At 41.3% G+C, this 22,030-nt stretch overlaps 1 protein-coding gene across 1 annotated transcript; it reads left to right on the top strand.

Annotated features, from left to right (window-relative positions):
- Positions 1-21,367: 21,367 nt before the first annotated feature.
- LOC109216249 lies at positions 21,368-21,817 on the top strand. Its single transcript, XM_019380392.1, has 2 exons — positions 21,368-21,529; positions 21,626-21,817. Exons 1-2 carry the CDS (start codon positions 21,368-21,370, stop codon positions 21,815-21,817), a joined length of 354 nt encoding a protein of 117 aa, XP_019235937.1.
- The last annotated feature ends 213 nt before the right edge of the window (positions 21,818-22,030 follow it).

Raw genomic sequence — 22,030 nt, 5'->3', positions numbered from 1 at the left:
TATATATATATATAATGAAATGATAAGGCGATAAGCAGTAAAACTGAGAGTCGCTAATAAGGATCTACAGTGTATAATAAAAGCGCAATAACGGAAATAGAGAATAAGGTGACTACAGGGAAAATTACTGTTCGCAACGAGATGATAACCGGGGATCTCTTGGTATCCTCAATAAATATGCCAGAGATGTCTTGGTTATCCGAGGATCTCTTTGTATCCTCAATAACTGTGTCAGGGATTCTTGGTATCCTCAATAACTATGCCAGGGATCTCTTGGTATCCCGCACCTCAGTCCAGCTCATAATTATGCATGGGGGATCTTCCGGGATGCCGTCCTGTAGTCCAAATGTAAACACACAACAGAAGCTCAAGGATATCAAAATAAATACTAAGTCCATAATAAGTAAACGGTAAACACTAGCCCAATATGCTGCACGTAATGCAATTAAGACAGTTTAAGGAAATAGGCAATTAATTCAATTAAGCATACTCTTCTAACTAGCGCAGGCTAAATTGCAAGTAGAATAAAGCGAGTAAGGAAAGAACTCAGTTTGAACACTTAAAGTAAAACCAGATTTTTCAACAATCAGCTCGTACGCGCCCGTCTACCTCACGTACAAGGCATTCAAATACCAAATATCATATCTAAGGGGAAAGGTTCCCCACACAAGGTTAGACAAGCCACTTACCTCGAACAACTCCAAAATCAACTCGAAACCACACGTTGCCACGAGTATCCGACTCCAAATGGCCCAAATCTATTCAATTCAATTACATATCATAAATAACATCTCAAGCAACTGATTCTACGATTTAATTCAAAAGCTAAGACGCGAAATTAGGTAAAATGACCAAAACGCCCCTCAGGCCAACGTCTCGGAATCGGATGAAATTAGCATTTTTAGAACCTCGTACTCTCACGAGTCTAACCATAACAAAAATCTCTCAAATCGGAGGTCAAACACCCACTCAAAACCCAATAAATCGGTCTAAGAAGTTCATCCAATTTTTCCCCCCAAATTTCTCCATCAAAATTTCGAAATTTAAAGGCTAGATTTAAGCTAGGAATCATTGAAATTGATCTAAGTTGTGGTAGAGGTCACTTACCCAAGTTTCCCAGGTGCAAAAGTCTTCAAAAATCGCCCCTTCGATCTCCCAAATTCGAAAATATGAAAATAGGCTTTAAACCCTCGGATTGGAAATTTTAATGGGTCTACCCAGGTGTTGTTCTATGCGATCGCAAGGAGAGGAATGCGATCGACGAAGAGTAAAGTTAAAGGCTCACGAAGTGGCCAATGCGAATGCAGCTTAAGGCCAACGATCGCAGAAGAGGAAGGAACAGACTTACGCGATCGCGAACAAGGCCACGCGATCGCGAAGAGGGAAATGGTCACTAAGCCACCAGCTAAGTTTATGCTATGTGAATGCGAGAACTGGATTGCGAACGCGAAGAAGGGAGGGGCAGCACTATGCGATTGCGATCCAGGTTATGCGATCGCATAGAAGGAATTGGCCCCCTCCGGAATTACACTATGCGAACGCGGGGAACGGGCTGCGATCGCGAAGAAGAAAAGGTCTGCAACAACTTAAGTGAAATTTCTAAACAACTCAAAATGCCCCGTTGAGCATCCGAAACACACCCGAGGCCCCCGGGACCTCAACCAAAACTACAGACATATCCCATAACATCATTCAAACTTGTACCAATCCGTAAACCACCCAAAACAACGTCAGAAACTCGAATTAATCAAGGATTTGAGCCTAAGAACTTCAATTTCCTTCAAAATACGCTTTCGATAAAAAACCTAACCAAACCACGTCCGAATGACCTGAAATTTTGCACACACATCCCAAATGACATGACGGAGCTACTGAAACTTCCAGAATTCTGTTCCGACCCTCAGATCAAAATCTCACTATCGGACCGGAAACTTCAAAAATTCAAACTTCGGCATTTCAAGCCTAAATGAGCTACGAGCTTCCAAAATACATTCCGAACACGCTCCCAACCCCGAAATCACCTAACGGAGCTAACGGAACCATCGGATTTCCATTCCGAGGTCGTCTTCACACTGTTCTGATTACGGACCATTTTTTAACACTTAAGCTCTCATTTAGGGACTAAGTGTCCCAAAACACTCCGAATCCCAACACCGAACGTCCCGGCAAACCAAAATAGCAGAAATGAACTTAGGGGAAGCAGTTAATGGGGGATCGGGGCGTAAATTCCAAAAACGATCGGCCGGGTCGTTACATCCTCCCACACTTAAACATTTGTTCGTCCTCGAACGAGCATAGAGACATACCTGAAGTAGTGAAAAGATGAGGGTACTGGCTGCGCATATCCTGCTCGGTCTCCCAAGTCGCCTCCTCGGCCGGTTGACCCCGCCACTGAACCTTCACTGAAGCAATGTTCTTTGACCTCAACTTTCTAATCTGCCTGTCCAATATAGCCACTGGCTCCTCAACATAAGATAGATCCTTGTCCAACTGGACTGAACTGAAATCCAACACATGCGACGGATCACCGTGATACCTCCGGAGCATCGAAACATGAAATACTGGATGAACCCCTGCCAGGCTGGGAGGTAAGGCAAGCTCATAAGCAACCTCCCCAACACGCCTCAATATCTCAAAAGGGCCAATAAACCTCGGACTCAGATTCCCTTTCTTCCCAAATCTCATAACGCCTTTCATAGGCGAAACCCGAAGCAGAACTCGCTCTCCAACCATATAAGAAACATCACGAACCTTCCGGTCCGCATAACTCTTCTCTCTGGACTGGGCTATACGGATCCTATCCCGAATCACCTTAACCTTCTCTAAAGCATCCTGAACCAAATCTGTGCCCAATAACCTAGCCTCACCCGGCTCGAACCAACCCACCGGAGATCTACACCGCCTACCATACAAGGCCTCATACGGTGCCGTCCGAATGCTGGACTGATAACTGTTGTTGTAAGCAAACTCCGCCAATGGCAATAACTGATCCCAAGAACCCCCAAACTCCATCACACACGCACGGAGCATATCCTCAAGAATCTGAATAGTGCGCTCGGACTGCCCGTCCGTCTGAGGGTAAACTGCCATGCTCAACTCCACCCCAGTACCTAACTCTTGCTTTACGGCTCTCCAGAACCGCGATGTGAACTGAGTACCTCTGTCTGAAATAATAGAAACTGGAATACCATGCAGACGGACAATTTCCCGAATATAAATCTCCGCCAACCGCTCCGAAGAATAAGTGGTACACACAGGAATGAAATGAGCGGGACTTGGTCAACCGATCCACAATAACCCAAATGGCATCGAACTTCTTCAAAGTCCGTGGGAGTCCAGATACAAAGTCCATGGTAATACGCTCCCATTTCCACTCCGGAATCTCTATCTGCTGGAGCAATCCACCCGGTCTTTGGTGCTCATACTTCACCTGCTGACAATTAAGGCACCGAGCTACAAACCCAACTATATCTTTCTTCATCCACCTCCACCAATAGTGCTGCCTCAAGTCCTGATACATCTTCGCGGCACCCGGATGGATGGATTACCGCGAACTGTGGGCCTCCTCTAGAATCAGCTCTCGTAGCCCATCAACATTGGGTACACAAACCCGACCCTGCATCCTCAATACTCCGTCCTCGCCAATGGTCACATCTCTAGCATAACCATGCTGAACCCTATCCTTAAGGACAAGCAATGAGGGTCAACATACTGCCGCTCCCTGATACGATCAAATAAAGAAGACCGGGAAATCACACAAGCTAGAACCCGGCTGGGCTCCGAAAGATCCAATCTCACAAACTGGCTAGCTAAGGCCTGAACATCCATCGCCATAGGCCTCTCTGATGCTGGTAAATATGCCAAACTCCCCAAACTCTCCGCCCGGCGGCTCAAGGCATCAGCCACCACATTGGCCTTGCCCGGGTGATATAGAATAGTAATGTCATAATCCTTCAACAACTCCAACCACCTCCTCTGGCGCAAATTTATATCCTTTTGCTTGATCAAGCGCTGCAAACTCCGATGGTCAGTATAAATCTCACAAGGCACACCGTACAAATAATGGCGCCAGATCTTCAAAGCATGAACAATAGCAGCTAACTCAAGGTCGTGGACAGGGTAGTTCTTCTCATGTATCTTCAACTGTCTGGACACGTAGGCAATCACCCTACCATCCTGCATCAACACCGCTCCAAGGCCAACCCGCGAGGTAGCACAATAAACTGTATAAGACCCCGAACCAGTAGGCAATATCAAAACTGGGGCTGTAGTCAAAGCTGTCTTGAGCTTCTGAAAGCTCGCCTCACACTCCTCTGTCCACTGAAATGGAGCACCCTTCTGGTTCAGTCTAGTCATAGGGGCTGCAATCGATGAAAACCCCTCCACAAAACGACAGTAGTAGCCCGCCAATCCAAGGAAACTGCGAATCTCTGTAGCTGAGGACGGCCTGGGCCAACTCTGTACGGCCTCTACTTTCTTCGGATCCACCCGAATTCCCTCACTCGATACCACGTGGCCTAAGAATGCCACTAAATCCAACCAAAACTCACATTTTGAGAACTTCACATATAACTTCTTTTTCCTCAGAGTCTGAAGCACTGTCCTCAGGTGCTGCTCATGATCTTCCTGACTTCGGGAATACACCAGAATATCATCAATAAAAATAATAACAAACGAGTCAAGATATGGCCTGAACACACTGTAGATCAAATGCATAAAAGCTGCTGGGGCATTGGTCAGCCTAAATGACATAACAAGGAACTCGTAATGACCATACCGAGTCCTGAAGGCAGTCTTCGGGATATCTGGCTCCCGAATCTTCAACTGATGGTAACCGGAGCGGAAATCAATCCTAGAAAACACTTGTGCGCCCTGAAGCTGGTCAAATAGATCATCAATACGAGGCAAAGGATAACGGTTCTTCACTGTAACTTTGTTCAACTGACGATAATCGATGCACATACGCATAGAACCATCCTTTTTCTTCACAAACAAGATAGGAGCACCCCAAGATAAAACACTGGGTCGAATAAAACCCTTATCAAGCAATTCCTGTAACTGATCCTTCAACTCAGGAGGAGCCATACAATATGGAGGAATGGAAAATGGGCTGAGTGCCCGGCAACAGATCAATGCCAAAATCAACATCTCTATCAGGTGGCATTCCCAGAAGGTCAGCTGGAAACACATCGGGGAAATCACGTACTACTGGGACTGAATCAACAGAAGGAGTATCCCTACTGACATCTCTCACATAAGCTAAGTACGCATCACAACCTTTCTCAACCATATGCTGAGCCTTAAGGAAAGAAGTAACTCTACTGGGGGTATGATCTAAGGTACCCCTCCACTCAACACGCAGTATACCTGGCATAGCCAGCGTCACGGTTTTGGCGTGACAATCAAGAATAGAATAATGGGGCGACAACCAGTCCATGCCCAAGATAATATCAAAATCAACCATGCTGGGTAACAATAAGTCTGCTCTGGTCTCAAAACCACGAATAGTAACCAAACGTGACCGATAAACGCGGTCCACAACAAGAGAATATCCCATAGGTATAGAAACATAAACAGGGAAAACTCAAGGAAATCCCGAGGTACACCCAAATGCGGAGCAAAATAAGAAAACACACAAGAATAAGTGGAGCCTAGATCGAATAGAATCGGTACACCTCTATAACAAACCATGACAATACCTGTGACGACAGAATCGGAGGCAACAACCTCGGTATGGGTAGGTAAGGTAGCAACTGGGGCTGCAACCATGGCTTGAGAACTCTGCGGGGCACGCTGTGGCCGAGAAGTCTGTGGAGGTGCACTCCTCCCAAGTCTAGGGCAATACCTCACCACATGGCGTATGTCACCACACTCAAAGGAACCCCACGGCTGACGCGACAGTGTAAACTGTGCGGTACGGGTACTCCAAGACCCCTAAACACCTGGAACCCTGTGTGAAATCTGAGACGCAAACTGAGCTGGCTGACCCACAAAACCTCTACCATGTCGTACTCTTCCTCCAAAATAAGGACCGGCGGGTCTCTCCAATCTACGAGGTCTACTCACTTCTCCATACTCTCTCTCCTAACCTCGTATGTCCTCTCTCTCCTGGACCCACCCGTCCCCTACTCGGTGAGAGCTCCTCATCACCCGCTGAACTGGGACCACAGGCTGTGTCGCCATGACACCTGGAGCCTGACCATTGGGAACTCGCTGCTCTGGAGTGGGGGCGGCGGGAGTCTGGATCCCTCCCCCGACCTGTGAAGCAGTCGGTACAACCTGAATCAATCTCGCCTGAATCAATGTGCCAAACATGCCCAGGAACTGTGCCAAAGTCTCCTGAAGGGCTGGAGTAGTAGTAGCGGGCGTTTCAGGTGCCTGACCTCCGGCTGGATCTGCTGGTGGTACCTTGGCAGCAGCTCGCGCAGGTGCTCTCGCCGCACCACGTGCGCATCCTCGGCCTCTACCCTGACCCCGGCCTTTGATGGCTGCAGTAGGGGGCGCGGGTGTCTGATCATCTCGAGTAGCACGTGTCCTCACCATCTGTGAGAGAATGGAAGACAGAAGCTTAGAATTGTAATGTCAAAAATCTCGCACGACAGGGAAGTCAAATGAAGTGGAATTTTCCTAACAGTTACATAGCCTCTCATAGATCAGTACAGACGTCTCCGTATCGATCAGCGAGACTCTAATAAATCGGCCTGTGTTCCGTGACTCCTATGAACCTAGAGCTTTGATACCAACTTGTCACGACCCCAGTTCACCCTCCGTGAACATGTCGCGACGGCACCTAGTCCCTACGACTAGGTAAGCCTAACAATGCGGAAACAACACAACTTGCGGAATAATAATTTAAAACTGAACAGCTAGAAAAAAACCGTATATAGATGCCGCTTGGCATAAACAACTCTATAACGCGGAAGTCTACAATATCATCCCAAAACCCGGAAACTCACGGGAACACAAGCTAACACAATGTAATACACTGTTCTAACTCCGGAATGTCTAAAACAACAGTAAGAAGGGAAGGCTAACTGCTAAAGCTAGAATAAGATAGAGACTCATTGGTCTGCGGACGCGGCAGATGTACCTCGAAGTCTCTGCTAGATCTCTCCGCCTCGAGGGTGATACACCTGGGTGGAGGTACCTGGATCTGCACATGAAAAAAACATGCACAGAAGGGGCATGAGTACACCACAACGGTACTCAGTAAGTGCCAAGCCTAACCTCGGCTGGGTAGTGATGAGGAAGGTCAGGGCCCTACTGAGATAAACATATATATATATATATATATATATATATATATATATAAAATGAAATGATAAGGCAATAAGCAGTAAAACTGAGAGTCGCTAATAAGGATCTACACAGTATAATAAAAGCGCAATAATGGAAATAGAGAATAAGGTGACTACAGGGAAAATACTGTTCGCAACGAAGATGATAACCGGGGGATCTCTTGGTATCCTCAATAAATATGCCAGGGATCTCTCGGTATCCCGAGGATCTCTTGGTATCCTCAATAACTGTGTCAGGGATCTCTTGGTATCCCGAGGATCTCTTGGTATCCTCAATAACTATGCCAAGGATCTCTTGGTATCCCGCACCTCAGTCTAGCTCATAATTACGCATGGGGGATCTTCCGGGATGCCGTCCCGTAGTCCAAATGTAAACACACAGCATAAGCTCAAGGATATCAAAATAAATACTAAGTCCATAATAAGTAAACAGTAAACACTAGCTTAATATGCTTCACGTAATGCAATTAAGACAGTTTAAGTAAATAGGCAATTAATTCAATTAAGCATACTCTTCTAACTAGCGCAGGCTATAATTGCAAGTAGAATAAAGCGAGTAAGGAAAGAACTCAATTTGAACACTTAAAGTAAAACCGGATTTTTCAACAATCAGCTCAAGTACGCGCCCGTCACCTCACGTAGAAGGCATTCAATTACCAAATATCATATCCTAAGGGAAAAGGTCCCCCACACAAGGTTAGACAAGCCACTTACCTCGAACCGGCTCCAAAATCAACTCGAAACCACACGTTTGCCACGAGTATCCGACTCCAAATGGCCCAAATCTATTCAATTAAATTACATATCGTAGATAACATCTCAAGCAACTGATTCTACGATTTAATTCAAATCTACGACGCGAAATTAGGTAAAATGACCAAAATGCCCCTGAGGCCAACATCTCGGAATTGGATGAAATTAGCATTTTCAGAACCCTCGTACTCTCACGAGTCTAACCATATAAAAATCTCTCAAATCAGAGGTCAAACACCCATTCAAAACCCAATAAATCGGTCTAAGAAGTTCATCCAATTTTTTCCCCCAAATTTCTCCATCAAATTCGAAATTTAAAGGCTAGATTTAAGCTAGGAATCATGGAAATCGATCTAAGTTGGGTAGAGATCACTTACCCAAGTTGCCTAGGTGCAAAAATCTTTAAAAATCGCCCCTCCCGAGTTCCCAAATTTGAAAATATGAAAATAGGCTTAAACCCTTGAATTGGAATTTTAATGGGTCTGCCTAGGTGTTGTTCTATGCGATCGCAAGAGGAGGAATGCGATTGCGAAGAGTAAAATTTAAAGGCTCAGAAGTCGGCCTATGTGAACGCAGCTTAAGGCCTGCGATCGCCGAAGAGGAAGGAACAGACTTACGCGATCGCAAACAAGGCCACGCGATCGCGAAGAGGGAAATGGTCATTGAGCCATCGGCTAAGTTTATGCTATGCGAACGCGAGAACTGGATTGCGAACGCGAAGAAGGGAGGGGAAGCACTATGCGATCGCGATCCAGGTTATGCGATCGCATAGAAGGAATTGGCCCCCTCCGGAATTACACTATGCGAACGCGGGGAACGGGCTGCGATCGCGAAGAAGAAAAGGTCTGCAACAGCTGAAGTGAAATTTCTGCAATTTCTAAACAACTCAAAATGCCCCGTTGAGCATCCGAAACACACCCGAGGCCCCTGGGACCTCAACCAAAACTACGGACATATCCCATAACATCATTCAAACTTGTACCAATCCTTAAACCACCTAAAACAACATCGAAAACTCGAATTAATGAAGGATTTGAGCCTACGAACTTCAATTTCCTTCAAAATACGTTTTCGATCAAAAACCTAACCAAACCACGTCCGAATGACCTGAAATTTTGCACACACATCCCAAATGATATGACGGAGCCACTGCAACTTCTGGAATTCCGTTCTGACACTCGGATCAAAATCTCACTATCGGACCGGAAACTTCAAAAATTCAAACTTTGCCATTTAAAGCCTAAATTAGCTACGGACCTCCAAAATACATTCCGAACACGCTCCCAACCCCGAAATCACCTAACGGAGCTAACGGAACCATCAGATTTCCATTTCGAAGCCGTCTTCACACTGTTCCGACTACGGGCAACTTTTCAACACTTAAACTCTCATTTAGGGACTAAGTGTCCCAAAACTCTCCAAAACACAAAACCGAACATCCCGGCAAATCAAAATAGCAGAAATAAACTTGGAGAAAATAGTTAATAGGGGATCGGGGCATAAATTCCAAAAATGACCGGCCGGGTCGTTACAACAAGGCCTAATATTGCATTTGCTGCTAACATATTGGGAAGATTTTCTTCTAATCCTGGGTGGTCTCATTGGGTGGCTACAAAGAAAGTGATGAGATATCTACAACGCACCAAGGACTTCATGCTTGTGTACAAAAAGGTTGATGATCTGGATCTTCTAGTATATTCAGATTCTGATTTTGTAGGTTGTCAAGACACTATGAAATCAACTTCTGGGTATATTTTTTTGTTGGGTGGGGTGCTATTTCTTGGAAAAGTGAGAAACATAGCATCACTGCTACATCTACAATGGAAGCTGAGTTTATTGCTTATTTTGGGACTGCTTCACATGCTGTTTGGATGAAGAATTTTCTTACTAAATTGCAAATTGTGGATTTTATATCTAAGACGGTGACTATTTTCTGTGACAACAGTGCAGCTGCGTTCTTCTCTAAGAACAACAAGAGAACAAGAGGCTCTAAGCATGTTAGCCTTAAGTTTCTTAAGGTTAGAGACATGGTAAAATAAGGTGATATACGTATTGAGCATATTAGCATAAAATCTATATTGGTCGATCATTTGACTAAAGGTCTTAGGCCTGTAATGTTTAATGAACATGCTAAAAACATAGGCATTTTAGAGTCTTTTGATGTGCTTTAGTCAGTGGGAGTTATTTTCTAGCTGCTGACCGAGATATTGCTTTTATTAAATTCTAATTTTATGCAAGCTTGTGTTATTTTATATTTGTTATGCTTATTGACTAACATGACAATTTATTTATTTTACATTTCCAATTGGATATTGCCTAAACTCATGATATCTTTGAGTTTTGCTGCTTGTTGCCTTGATTATCCCGGGTAAGGCACAAGGGAAACCTCTTAAGGTGATATGATTTTAATGTCATTTAATTTGGAGGCTCCTGATGTGATATGGTTATTATATCACTTGGAGGATTATTTCTTTCTAAGAGGTGTGAATCTATTCACCTTGATTAGAAAGATAATATGCTTAGCACACATGTTTGATCCATGTTGATGGAAATTCTAGCATATGTGGTCGTAGATAGAATTCATACCTTAAAATGGTGTGATGCCTGTTACGTTTCATTGTTAGTCTTCTCTATTGAGACTGGATGGATTGTTATATGGGTCATTCTATCCTTGGCTATGTGAGTAGCGTGGCCACTGTAGAGTCTAAAATCTTTTTTCAAAATGATTTTCTTAAAACTCAAAAGTTTTAAAATTGTTTTCTTGTCCTCAATTAACGTTGGCATCCAAGTGGGAGAATGTTGGAACCTGGACTTATGTTAATTGGTTATAGCCTGAAAGGATAGTGACGTGACCCAAGTGATGGATAAATAAAAGGCCTAATATTAAATATTGTGTGTGTGGATAAGTGAGGCCCAATAACTATTGGCCTGTGATGGGTAGGCACTCTTTATAAACAGAGGCCAACCCCCCTTTCCCTAGCTATTAGAAAACCCTAGCGTATTCTGCCTCTTGAATACGTGATAACGGTAGACGTCCTATCAGTCGGGCTGTGAGAGCGAGTAGCTAGTGGATCGTGAAAGTTGGTTTCAGGCTTGATCGTCGTTTGTTGTCGCTGTTGTATCCATGGAATTTAACGGTACGCGTCCTTAAACTCCAACTCTAGATTGATTGCATAATTATATCTTCGTCTTTGCTATGGCTGCATTTTAATAATCTTACTAGAGAAACATCAGACTACCAGAAGATTGATAATAGTGCCTCAACTTTTATATTATCGGGGTTCATATTTTATTTTCTTGGATTTTTCATCTCGTGTTCGACACTAGCATGGGGCTCGGCTAAATCATAAGACGCAAAATCATATTTAATTGAGTCCTAATATGAATATAGGGTGAAAAATCAAAAAATAAAGTAACATCAGTAACAAGATTTTGCACATATATAGCATTAGAAAGAAGCAGGAAGTACAATAAAAATTGAAGATGTAATCAAGCACGCTAAGATAAGAGCACACCAACGACTTAATTAAGTCATGAAGTCCAAAACTGAAGTAACGCAAAATTTAACTTACAAGAACAAGTAATCTATACACTATTAGAAACTTTATTATCCTCTCTACTCAAGTTTCAATTTAATTACCTCCTATATATAAATTTATCAATTATATACACTTTAGGAATTAAATGAGTATCCCTTTATATTATGAATCAATTATTTCCCATCCTTATTCTCTCTCCCTTATGCACGCGCGCGCGCTCTCTCTCCACTATATATCTCTCTCTCTCCGTCTCTCTGTCCTCGCTCTCTCTCTACGTTTCTATGTATCTCTCAATCCCTAATTCCAGTAATGTAGAGCAAAAGAAAAGAGAGCAGCAATCCCACCATTGACAGCCATTAAAAAGCTTTGAAGCTTTGAATTCGAATTTGGGTTTTTAAAAAACATTATTTGTTTGGATTGGGTGTTGTTGCAAACAATTGGGAATATTGTTTGGAGTTTATATCTCAATTTTGAGGGTGTTTTTGTGAAGATTAGACTTGATTTTGGCTGAATTTCAGATTGAAACTCGAAGAAGAAGAAGAAGACATGACATACATTATACTTATGAAATTATAGTACAGTTGTAGTAAAATTGTAGAAAAATTATATTTTGTAGTTTATATATTTTTATTTATATAAATATTGTATGAAAGTTGAACAATATTTGTATAAATATAGTATTTAAGTTGTATGATATTGTAGTTGTATATAACTGGGTAGAAATAATGTATGAAAATTGTAGATAAGTTGTATAATATATAATTAGTTGTATGAAATTTATTTTTACTATGTATAAATCAGATAAAGAATATACAAAAGACATATTGTATAAAATTTGTATAGAATTATATTTAAGTTGTATGATATTGTAGTTGTATTTAATTGGGTAGAAATAATAATGTAAACAATATGTATATTTATACTTTGTAAAATAATGCGGCATGGAATGAAAATATTCTGTTAAAAAGAAAAGAGAAGAACAAACCAAAGAAACTAAGAACTGTTTAGTTACAATAGTTTGCTTAGGATCATTCCAATATTTAGCGAGGAAACAACTTGATAAAAAGATGTTAATCGGAAATCTGAACCATATGGGCGTGTTTGCTATGAAGGAAAACGGTTTCCAATTTTGTAGAAAATTGACGTTCTTTGCTTATGTTTTTCTCATATAGTTCTCTTGAAATAAATTTAAATTTTAGAGAGTGTTGCATAATAAAACACAATTTCTTCTCGAATATATTTTTCTCTCTTTCGTACCCAAACGCATAAAAAAATGAAGAATTAAAAGAGAGAAAATGGTAATCGAACAGTTGCTCAGGAGGGGCTTTTCTTGCTATGGATGGATGACAAAAGTTGATCCAAAACCCTGCTAAAATAACTATGAATAAGAATAAAGAAAGAGAGGGATTTCAATCTGGAGAGAAGAGGGGAGAGAAAAAAAGAAAAGGGTGTAACTAAATCCCTTGATTGAAGGCACAAATAAAGGATTGGGAGTCTTTTAAGGTGGATTGTATATATTTTATAAACAAAATTGGTTTAGGCTGGATAATTAACTAAACATAAACATTTAGGGTAATAAAATTTCTAATAGTGTATAGGTACGAAAAAATCCGAAAAAAAAGAACACAATTACAAGAAAACGTATGATATTGATACCCATGCATTATATCACTCTGGGCTATAATAACCCAGCCTAAGGACAGTATGACGTTTGTCAGTCCAAAGTGATAATAGCGTATGGGCGTCATGCGATATGTACCCATATGTTACAGCCTTTCTTCCCGACAAAAAGGGCGCAAAACGGTCTTCCCTCCCTTTAAATTATGCCATTAACGCTAAGTCGAGGTCTTGCTACGTGGATTTGTTCAATTTTTTACAGAAAAAATATAAAATTCAAGAAATATTCGAGGCATAAAAGAAGACTGTTACTTGAATTTCGAAAAAAGGGGTTATTTGTCCACCTTGAACATTGAGGAATAAGCTTCCATTTAGGGGCGTGCATTCTAATCGGTTTATCGATAAATCGAATCGATTATTTGTTTCGGTTTATCGATATCGGTTTATCGATTTATCGATTTCGATTTCGATTTCGAAATTTTCCTTATCGAATTATCGATTTCGATTTCGATTTTGTCCTCTTCGGTTTATCGGTTTATCGATAAACCGATAAGAAATACTAAAAAAAATTAATTAATTTTTTTTTAGTTTTTTTTTTAACTTTTTTTTTTTGCCTTTATTCTATAATACCCTTTCCTTTACCCTAAGTCCCTAACCCTATTATTTCATCTACCACATTTAAGGAATGATCATATTTAAAGCTCAAGGGAATGAAGTTCAAATTAGTGGAAAATAGAATTAGCCGTGATGATGTATTTCTTTTTTTATACCGTTGGAGTGTTGGTGACATACATTTGATCCCTTACTTTAGTTTCGTTGCATGTGCTTGTTGACACAATTTTTATGTTATAAATGGTGTTCGTCTTATTTTAGCTTCTTCTGGTCCATATTAGTTAGGCGTGTTTATAGTGATATACTTTCCGTGGAATCCCGCAAATTTTCTTATTGGTGTAATCGATAACCGAATCGATAAGCCCCAAAAATCGATAAATCGAAACCGAAAAAATCGAAACCTTATTGAAACGATAACGATAAGCATATGTACAAATCGATAACCGATAAGTAATTATCGATAAGGGTCAAAATCGAATCGATAAATCGAATGCACACCCTTACTTCCATTTTTAGGTATTTTATCTTTTTTTTTTTATTTTAAATTATAATAACTAGAGATTTTGTGGCTAATATTAATATTAACCATATATTCTTGTAGTTTTCCATTGCTATTATTTTTAGTAATTTTTGAACATTACGATTTTCTAAAAATTATGAGATATGGAAATTTCTGTTTTTCTATTTTTCTCTATCAATTATTATTTTGAATTTCTGTTGTCACGACTCAAATTCCAACATGAATCGTGATGGCGCCTAACACTGCTGCAGGCAAGCAACAACTAAACACCGCAACGAATAGTCCACATCACGTCTTATAATAATTTGAGAATCGAAGTAATCGAAAAATATTCTCAACCATACGTGAGATATCAAAGATTATTGAAAGAAGTTCGTATAGCGACCCAAATACAAGCCAAGATGTTAAATGAACAGTGATTTTATTTTGTGCCTCACACAACTGATACTAGTTGTGTGAGGCCTCTTTTTATCTCACATATTTGTGGACCCATATCTTACACATGTTAGTCCACAAAATTCTGGGACTCACACAGTTGTGAGACAAAAAAGAGGCCTCACACAACTAGTGTCAGTTGTGTGAGGCACAAAATAAATTTTTTCTAAATCAACCAATGCAAAATACGACATGTCACGATCCGGAATTCCCACCTCACTTGCTAGGCAAGCCAACGTTAAAATAATTTATTCATTTTCAACAGTTCAAATTAAATGATAAGAAAGAACTGAAATAACTGTAATAATCCAAAGTAAAGTGCGGAAGCTATATCAACTAATACAACCCTGGACCCGTTGTCACAAGTGCACGAGCTACTAGAATGGTACAGATAAAGGTCCGTATAAAACATAAAGCTGTCTAAGAAAAGTACACAGCTAAATAAAAGGAAAGGGGCTAGGAGCTGCGGACGCTGAGCAGCTGTACCTCAAGTCTCCACAAAGTTGGCCAATCCGAGCACGCTAATAACCGTCGCTGGGACCGACTCCAAAATCTACAGAAGAAGTGCAGTGTAGTATGAGTATGCCGAGCCTAACTTCGACGAAGTAGTGACGAGGCTAAGGCACCATACTTACACTATAACCTGTACGCAGTATATAATAAAGACATGAGAAGAAAATACGGAACAAAATAAAATAGTTAACTGAAGCAAATAGCTAAAACTTTAAAGAGAACCAGTGACGATCAGAAATTATCAATCCTTAGAGTTCCGTATGAAGTACCGAAAACCAACATATCGTAAGGAAATAGAAACACATAGATTGTTGCGGCACGCAACCCGATCCCACCGTACAACACAATCCTTCCTTATTCCACCGTAACAATATCAACAATCATAAATAAATATATGTTGCAGCGCGCAACTCGATCCCACTATATAATAAAATCAGTATCACAATTTACCCTTATTTCACACTATCGATCCACCCTTATTTCACCTGTTGCGGCGTGCAACCCAATCCCACCATATCAGTACTAATTCACCCTTATTCTACCACATCAATCCACCCTATTCCACCTGTTGTGGCGTGCAATCCGATCCCACTATATCAGTATCAAATATTCAATGAGTGCAATCAAATCAATAACTCAAATCACAAGAACTCTACGATTGACAAATATGAAGTTGAATCAGAAAGAAGCCTCGTACCAAATTGAGAATTCACATATGTAATGTTAAACGGCAAGACAAGTCCGCTAAATAATAATTAAAAGGTGCAAGTAAGTCAATTAAGGCAATAACAACGAGTCATAAAAGCATGAAAAGATCTAACATTTTTAATAAGAGAAACAATGATTAACAAGTAGCTAATAAAGCATGGAAGGCATTTAGAGCACATAACAGTTAAGGCAGGGAAGGAAATAATTAAGGAAAAGCGGAAAATTCGGGAAACAAGTCATTCGGCGGCGTAGAAGCACTCACCACCTCGCATGTACACCGCACCATATGAAATTCACATAGCACATAGTCCGAGGGTTCGTAATTCCCTCAAATCAAGGTTAAACTCAACACTTACCTCACTCCGCAGTCAACTCAGAGCTCTACCGGGGCCTTTCCCCTAGAATCCGCCTCCAAACCACTTGTATCTAACAACAATTGACTCAATAATGTCAAATATTGCTAAAGGAATCAACTACAATGCATCAATTTAGGATTTTCACACTTTTCCCCAAAAAATCAAAAATCGACCCCGGGCCCGCTTGGTCAAAACCCGAGGTTCGGACCAAAACCCGATTACCCATTCACCCTTGAGCCCGATTATGTAATTTGTTTCGAAATCCAACCCCAATTTGAGGTCTAAATTCCAATTTTACAAAAACCCCTAATTCTACTCGAATTTCCAATTTCTAACATGAAAATCCTAGATTTTAGGTGAAAATCTTATACTGGGTAATTGAAAGAAAGTAGGTTAGAATCACTTACTAATGAATTGGGGAAGAAGAGCTCTTGGGAAAATCGCCTCTAAGGTTTCTAGGTTTGAAAATTTAAAAGAATGAACAAAATCCCATTTTTAGGACTGTTTTAATCACTGGCGTCAGGTGTTTATCGCGTTCGCGTGAAACCTGATGCGTTCGCGAAGAGCATGGCCTAACTGGCCTACGCGATCGTGTATAACTCCATGCATTCGCAAAGGTATAGCCCGCCTCACCTTTGTGTTCACGAGACTGATCTCGCGTTCGCGTAGAGTTAACCTCAATTCCCAACCCAGCCCATCCAATACTATACGTTCGCGTTGGTTTGGACACGTTCGCGAAGGGCAGTCCCCTCCACTGCTCTGCGTTCGCATCCTATTCCTCGCATTCTCATAGGCTTATTCCCTCCCCAGCCCAGATCACTCTTCGTGATCGCGTGAGTTTCTTCGCAATCGCGAAGAAGGAAACACCAGGTGACATCTGAAGGTAAGAAAACCAGGTTTTCTAAGTAGAAACTACCCGTAGCCTATCCGAAACTCACCCGAGTCCCCGGAGCTCCAAACCAACTATGCACACTAGTCCAAAAACCTCATACAAACTCGCTCGTGCGATCAAAATAACACCTAGAACTATGAATCGGACACCAAATCAAATGAAACTTTCAATGAAACTTTAGAATTTCCATTTTATGAACCGGACGTCCGAATCACGTCAAACTAACTCTCTTTCTCACCAAGTTTGGCAGACAAGTCATAAATATAGTAACGGACCTATACCGAGTTTCGGAACCAAGATACGGACTTGGTATCAACAAAGTCAAACAGTGGTCAAATCTTTAAATTCATTAAACCTTTAAACTTCAAATTTTTGACAAAAAGCGATAGCTCGAGTTAGGGACCTCCGAATTCGATTCCGGGCATACGCCTAGGTCTCAAATCATGATACGGACGCATCGGGATTGTCAAAATACAAATGCAGGTCCGCTTTCTTAAAGCGTTAACCGAAGTCAACTCAAATGGATTTTTAAGGCAGAATTTCATATTTTATCAATTTTTAACATAAAAGCCTTCCCGAAAGAGACACGGGTTGCACACGCAAATCGAGAAAGGCTAAAATGAGGTATTTAAGGTTTCAAAACACAGAATTAGGATTTAAAACTCTAGATGACCTATCAGGTCATCACATTCTCCACCTCTAAAATAACCGTTCGTCCTCGAACGGACATAGAAAAGTACCTGGATTGGTGAAAAGGTGTGGATATCTACTCCACATGTCCGACTCAGACTCCTAAGTAGCTGCCTCAACGGGCTGACCTCTCCCCTGCACTTGAACTGAGATAACTCTTAGACCTCAACTGTCGAACCTGCCAGGCTAGAATAGCCACCGGCTCCTCCTCATTAGTCAAGTCCTTGTCCAACTGGACTGAGCTGAAATCTAACACATGGGACGGATCACCGTGATACTTTCAGAGCATGGACACATGGAACACTGGATGAACTGCTGATAAACTAGGTGGCAATGCGAGCTTGTAAGCCATCTCACCCACACTCTGAAGAATCTCAAAAGGTCCGATATACCTAGGGCTCAACTTGCCCTTCTTTCCGAACCTCATCACATCCTTTATGGGAGAAACCCAGAGTAATATTCTCTTTCCGACCATGAATGCAATATCACGAACTCAACGGTCAGCATAACTCTTCTGCCTAGACTGAGCTGTGGGGAGTCGATCCTGAATAATTTTGACCTTATCCAAGGCACCCTATACCAAATCTGTACCCAACAATCGAGACTCCTCTGGGTCGAACCATCCAATTGGAGATCGACACCGCCTCCCGTATATTGCCCCATAGGGAGCCATCTGAATGCTCGACTGGTAGCTGTTGTTTTATGCAAACTCCGCAAGTGGAAAGAACTGATCCCAAGAACCCCCGAAATCTATAACACAAGCGCGGAGCATATCCTCCAATATTTGAATAGTGCGCTCGGACTGTCTGTCCGTTTGAGGATGAAATGCTGTGCTCAACTCAACTTGAGTGCCCAACTCACGCTGTACTGCCTCCAGAAGTGCAGGGTGAACTGCGTGCCTCGATCAGAAATGATAGCATGGGCACGCCGTGAAGACAAACGACCTCGCAGATGTAAATCTCAGCTAACCGCTCTGAAGAATAGGTAACTGCCACGGGAATGATGCGCTGACTTGGTCAGCCTGTCCATAATAACCCATACTGCATAAAACTTCTTCTGAGTCCGTGGGAGTCCAACAACAAAATCCATAGTTATACGCTCTCACTTCCACTCAGGAATCTCTAACATCTAAAGCAAACCACCAAGTCTCTGATGCTCATACTTTACTTCGCGAACGCATGAGTTCCTTCGCGATCGCGAAGAAGGAAACACCAGGTGATAGCTGAAGCTAAGAAAACTAGATTTTCTAAGTACAAACCACACGTAGCCTATCCGAAACTCACCCGAGCCCTCGGGGCTCCAAACCAACTATGCACACAAGTCCAAAAACCTCATACGAACTCGCTCGTGCGATCAGAACACCAAAATAACACCTAGAAGTATTAATCGGAAACCAAATCAAATGAAAGTTTCAGTGAAACTTTAGAATTTCTATTTTAACAACCGGACGTCCGAATCACGTCAAACCAACTCCGTTTCTCACCAAATTTGGCAGACAAGTCATAAATATAGTAATGGATCTATACCGAGTTCCAGAACCAAGATACAGACTCGGTATAAACAAAGTCAAACATTTGTCAAATCTTTCAATTCATTAAACCTTTAAACTTTAAATTTTTGACAAAAGTGATAACTCGAGTTAGGGACCTCCGAATTCTATTCCGGGCCAGGTCCCAAATCATGATACAGACCCACCGAGACTGTCAAAGCATGGACACAGATCTGTTTGCTCAAAATATTGACCGAAGTCAACTCAAATAGATTTTTAAGGCATAATTTCATATTTTATCAATTTTTAACATAAAAGCCTTCTAAAAAGAGACACGAACTGGGCACGCAAATCGAACAAGGATAATCACGAACCTATCGGGTCATCACACGACCAAATGGTCCTCAATCCCAAAATTCGGTGTCCCAAGTGCATGTATACCTACTGGAATATGCAATACTAAAACAATAACTATTTGGAATAAAAAGTAGACATAATACAATAAATAAGTAGGAAAGGGACTGCGTGTGCTGCAGATCGTAGCATGGAAAGCAACACACCACAGAGTCTCCTCAACAGCTTTGCCTACGTGCCTATATGACCATAAAATAGACATGTCCCAGTACCTGCATATTTTGTGCAGACGTATAGTATGAGTACGTAAATCAATGCGTACCTAGTAAGTATCTAGTCTAACCTTGAAGAAGTAGTGGCAAGGAGTCGACATCGACACTAACTAGTTGTCCAATAATCAAATATACATGAGAAAATAGACATGTATGAGGCATAACACGTAGCAATGAAATAGATAAATATGTACAACATGCTTCTCAATAAAAAAAAATACGAAACCGTCAAATGTCAATTACTGTCTCGAATGAAATATATGTGACCAATATCAGGTGCAAATGCCAAATCCGAGTCAAGACGCTCATATATGCACTGACTCCCTATCAAAATATTTTGCACAATTCTACAGAGGCGAATGACCCGATCCCATAAGAGTGATTTTACATAATCCTGCCAAAGCGAACGGCCCGATCCCTTAAGAGTAGTTTTACATAAAAATTCCTAGGCGAATGACCTGATCCTAAAAGAATATTGATACTTTTGATGGGTCACTAGCCTAACTCGCGAATATACTTACGAGTTGAATAATGTTGAAACTTCCGAACAAATGAATATGACACGGGAGTAAATCCGTAAGAGAGAGCATAATTTTTGCGACTAATCAAGTAACGCACCAAGTCTCTAGAATAACAAAGCTCGATAATCTACGCAAGTCTAGTATCAGGATAAAACATGAATTAAATTATTTAAACGGGTAAGATTTACTCAAGTAGTACAATTAAAGTATGATATAAAGTCTTAGTCTACCCGGATATACAAAAAATCTAACATACACATGGACGCTCGTCAGATTGTACGTATTGTAAGGCCTCGTAAAATTTTGCTAAGCAATTTAAGGTTTTGTGGTGCCGAATTAGGATAAAGTGTTCAGAGGTAATAAATTAATTTCTCGGACTTCTCGTAAGTTTGACTCGATTTGGGTGATTGTGGATCGACTCACGAAATCGGCACACTTCTTACCAGTTAAATCTATCGACACAGCGGAACAATATGCTTAGTTATATATCAAGTAAATAGTCAGGTTGCATGGCACTCCAGTTTTTATCATTTCTGATCGGGGGCACAATTCACGGCTAATAGTTTTGGGTACTCAGGTGAATCTTAGTACAAGCTTTCATCCACAGACCGACGGGCAGGCAGAGCAGACTATTCAGACGCTTGAGGATATGTTGCGTGCTTGTGTTCTTGACTTTAAAGGTAGCTGACATGATCATTTGCCGCTCATAGAATTTGCCTACAACAACTGTTATCATACCAGCATTCAAATGTCACCGTTCGAGGCTTTATATAGTCGGAGATATAGATCCCCCATTGGATGGTTGAGATTGAGAAAGCGGAGTTGATAGGACCAGACCTAGTACATCAAGCTATAGAGAAGGTTAAGACCATTAAAGAGCGTTTGAAAACTACTCAGAGTTGTCAAAAGTCCTATTCAGATGTTCGTCGTAGGGATTTTGAGTTCAAAGAGGATGATTGGGTATTCTTAAAGGTTTCCCCCATGAAGGGTATAATGCGGTTTGGTAAGAAAGGAAAATTGAGTCAGCGATATATCAGACCGTACATAATCATTCAGAGGTTTGGTCAGGTGGCTTATAGGCTTGAGCTACCTCCAGAAATGTCTTTAGTTCACCCGGTGTTTGATGTGTCTATGTTGAAGAAGGTTGTTGGAGACCCGACACTCGTTGTTCCGATTGAGACTATTGAGGTTAATAAAGAACTGACTTATGAAGAAATTCTAGTTGCTTTTCTTGACAAGCAAGTCTGAAAGCTAAGAAATAAGAAATTGCCTCCGCGAAAAGTGCTATGGTGAAACCAACAGGTCGAGGAGGTCACCTGGGAGGCCGAGGAAGAGATGAAGAAGAAGTACCCTCATTTGTTTGAATAGCTATGTAATTAAGTATTTGTGTTCCATGAAGATGTTGAGAGTTTACCTACTATGAATGTATCACTTGTATAGTTTATGTTAAGGGTGTTCTTT

The sequence above is a fragment of the Nicotiana attenuata genome, unplaced genomic scaffold (assembly GCF_001879085.1).
Source record: "Nicotiana attenuata strain UT unplaced genomic scaffold, NIATTr2, whole genome shotgun sequence".
NCBI classification, from domain to species: Eukaryota; Viridiplantae; Streptophyta; class Magnoliopsida; order Solanales; family Solanaceae; genus Nicotiana; species Nicotiana attenuata.
Note: the sequence above shows the minus strand (reverse complement) of the source record. Positions and strands in the feature narration are given on the sequence as shown.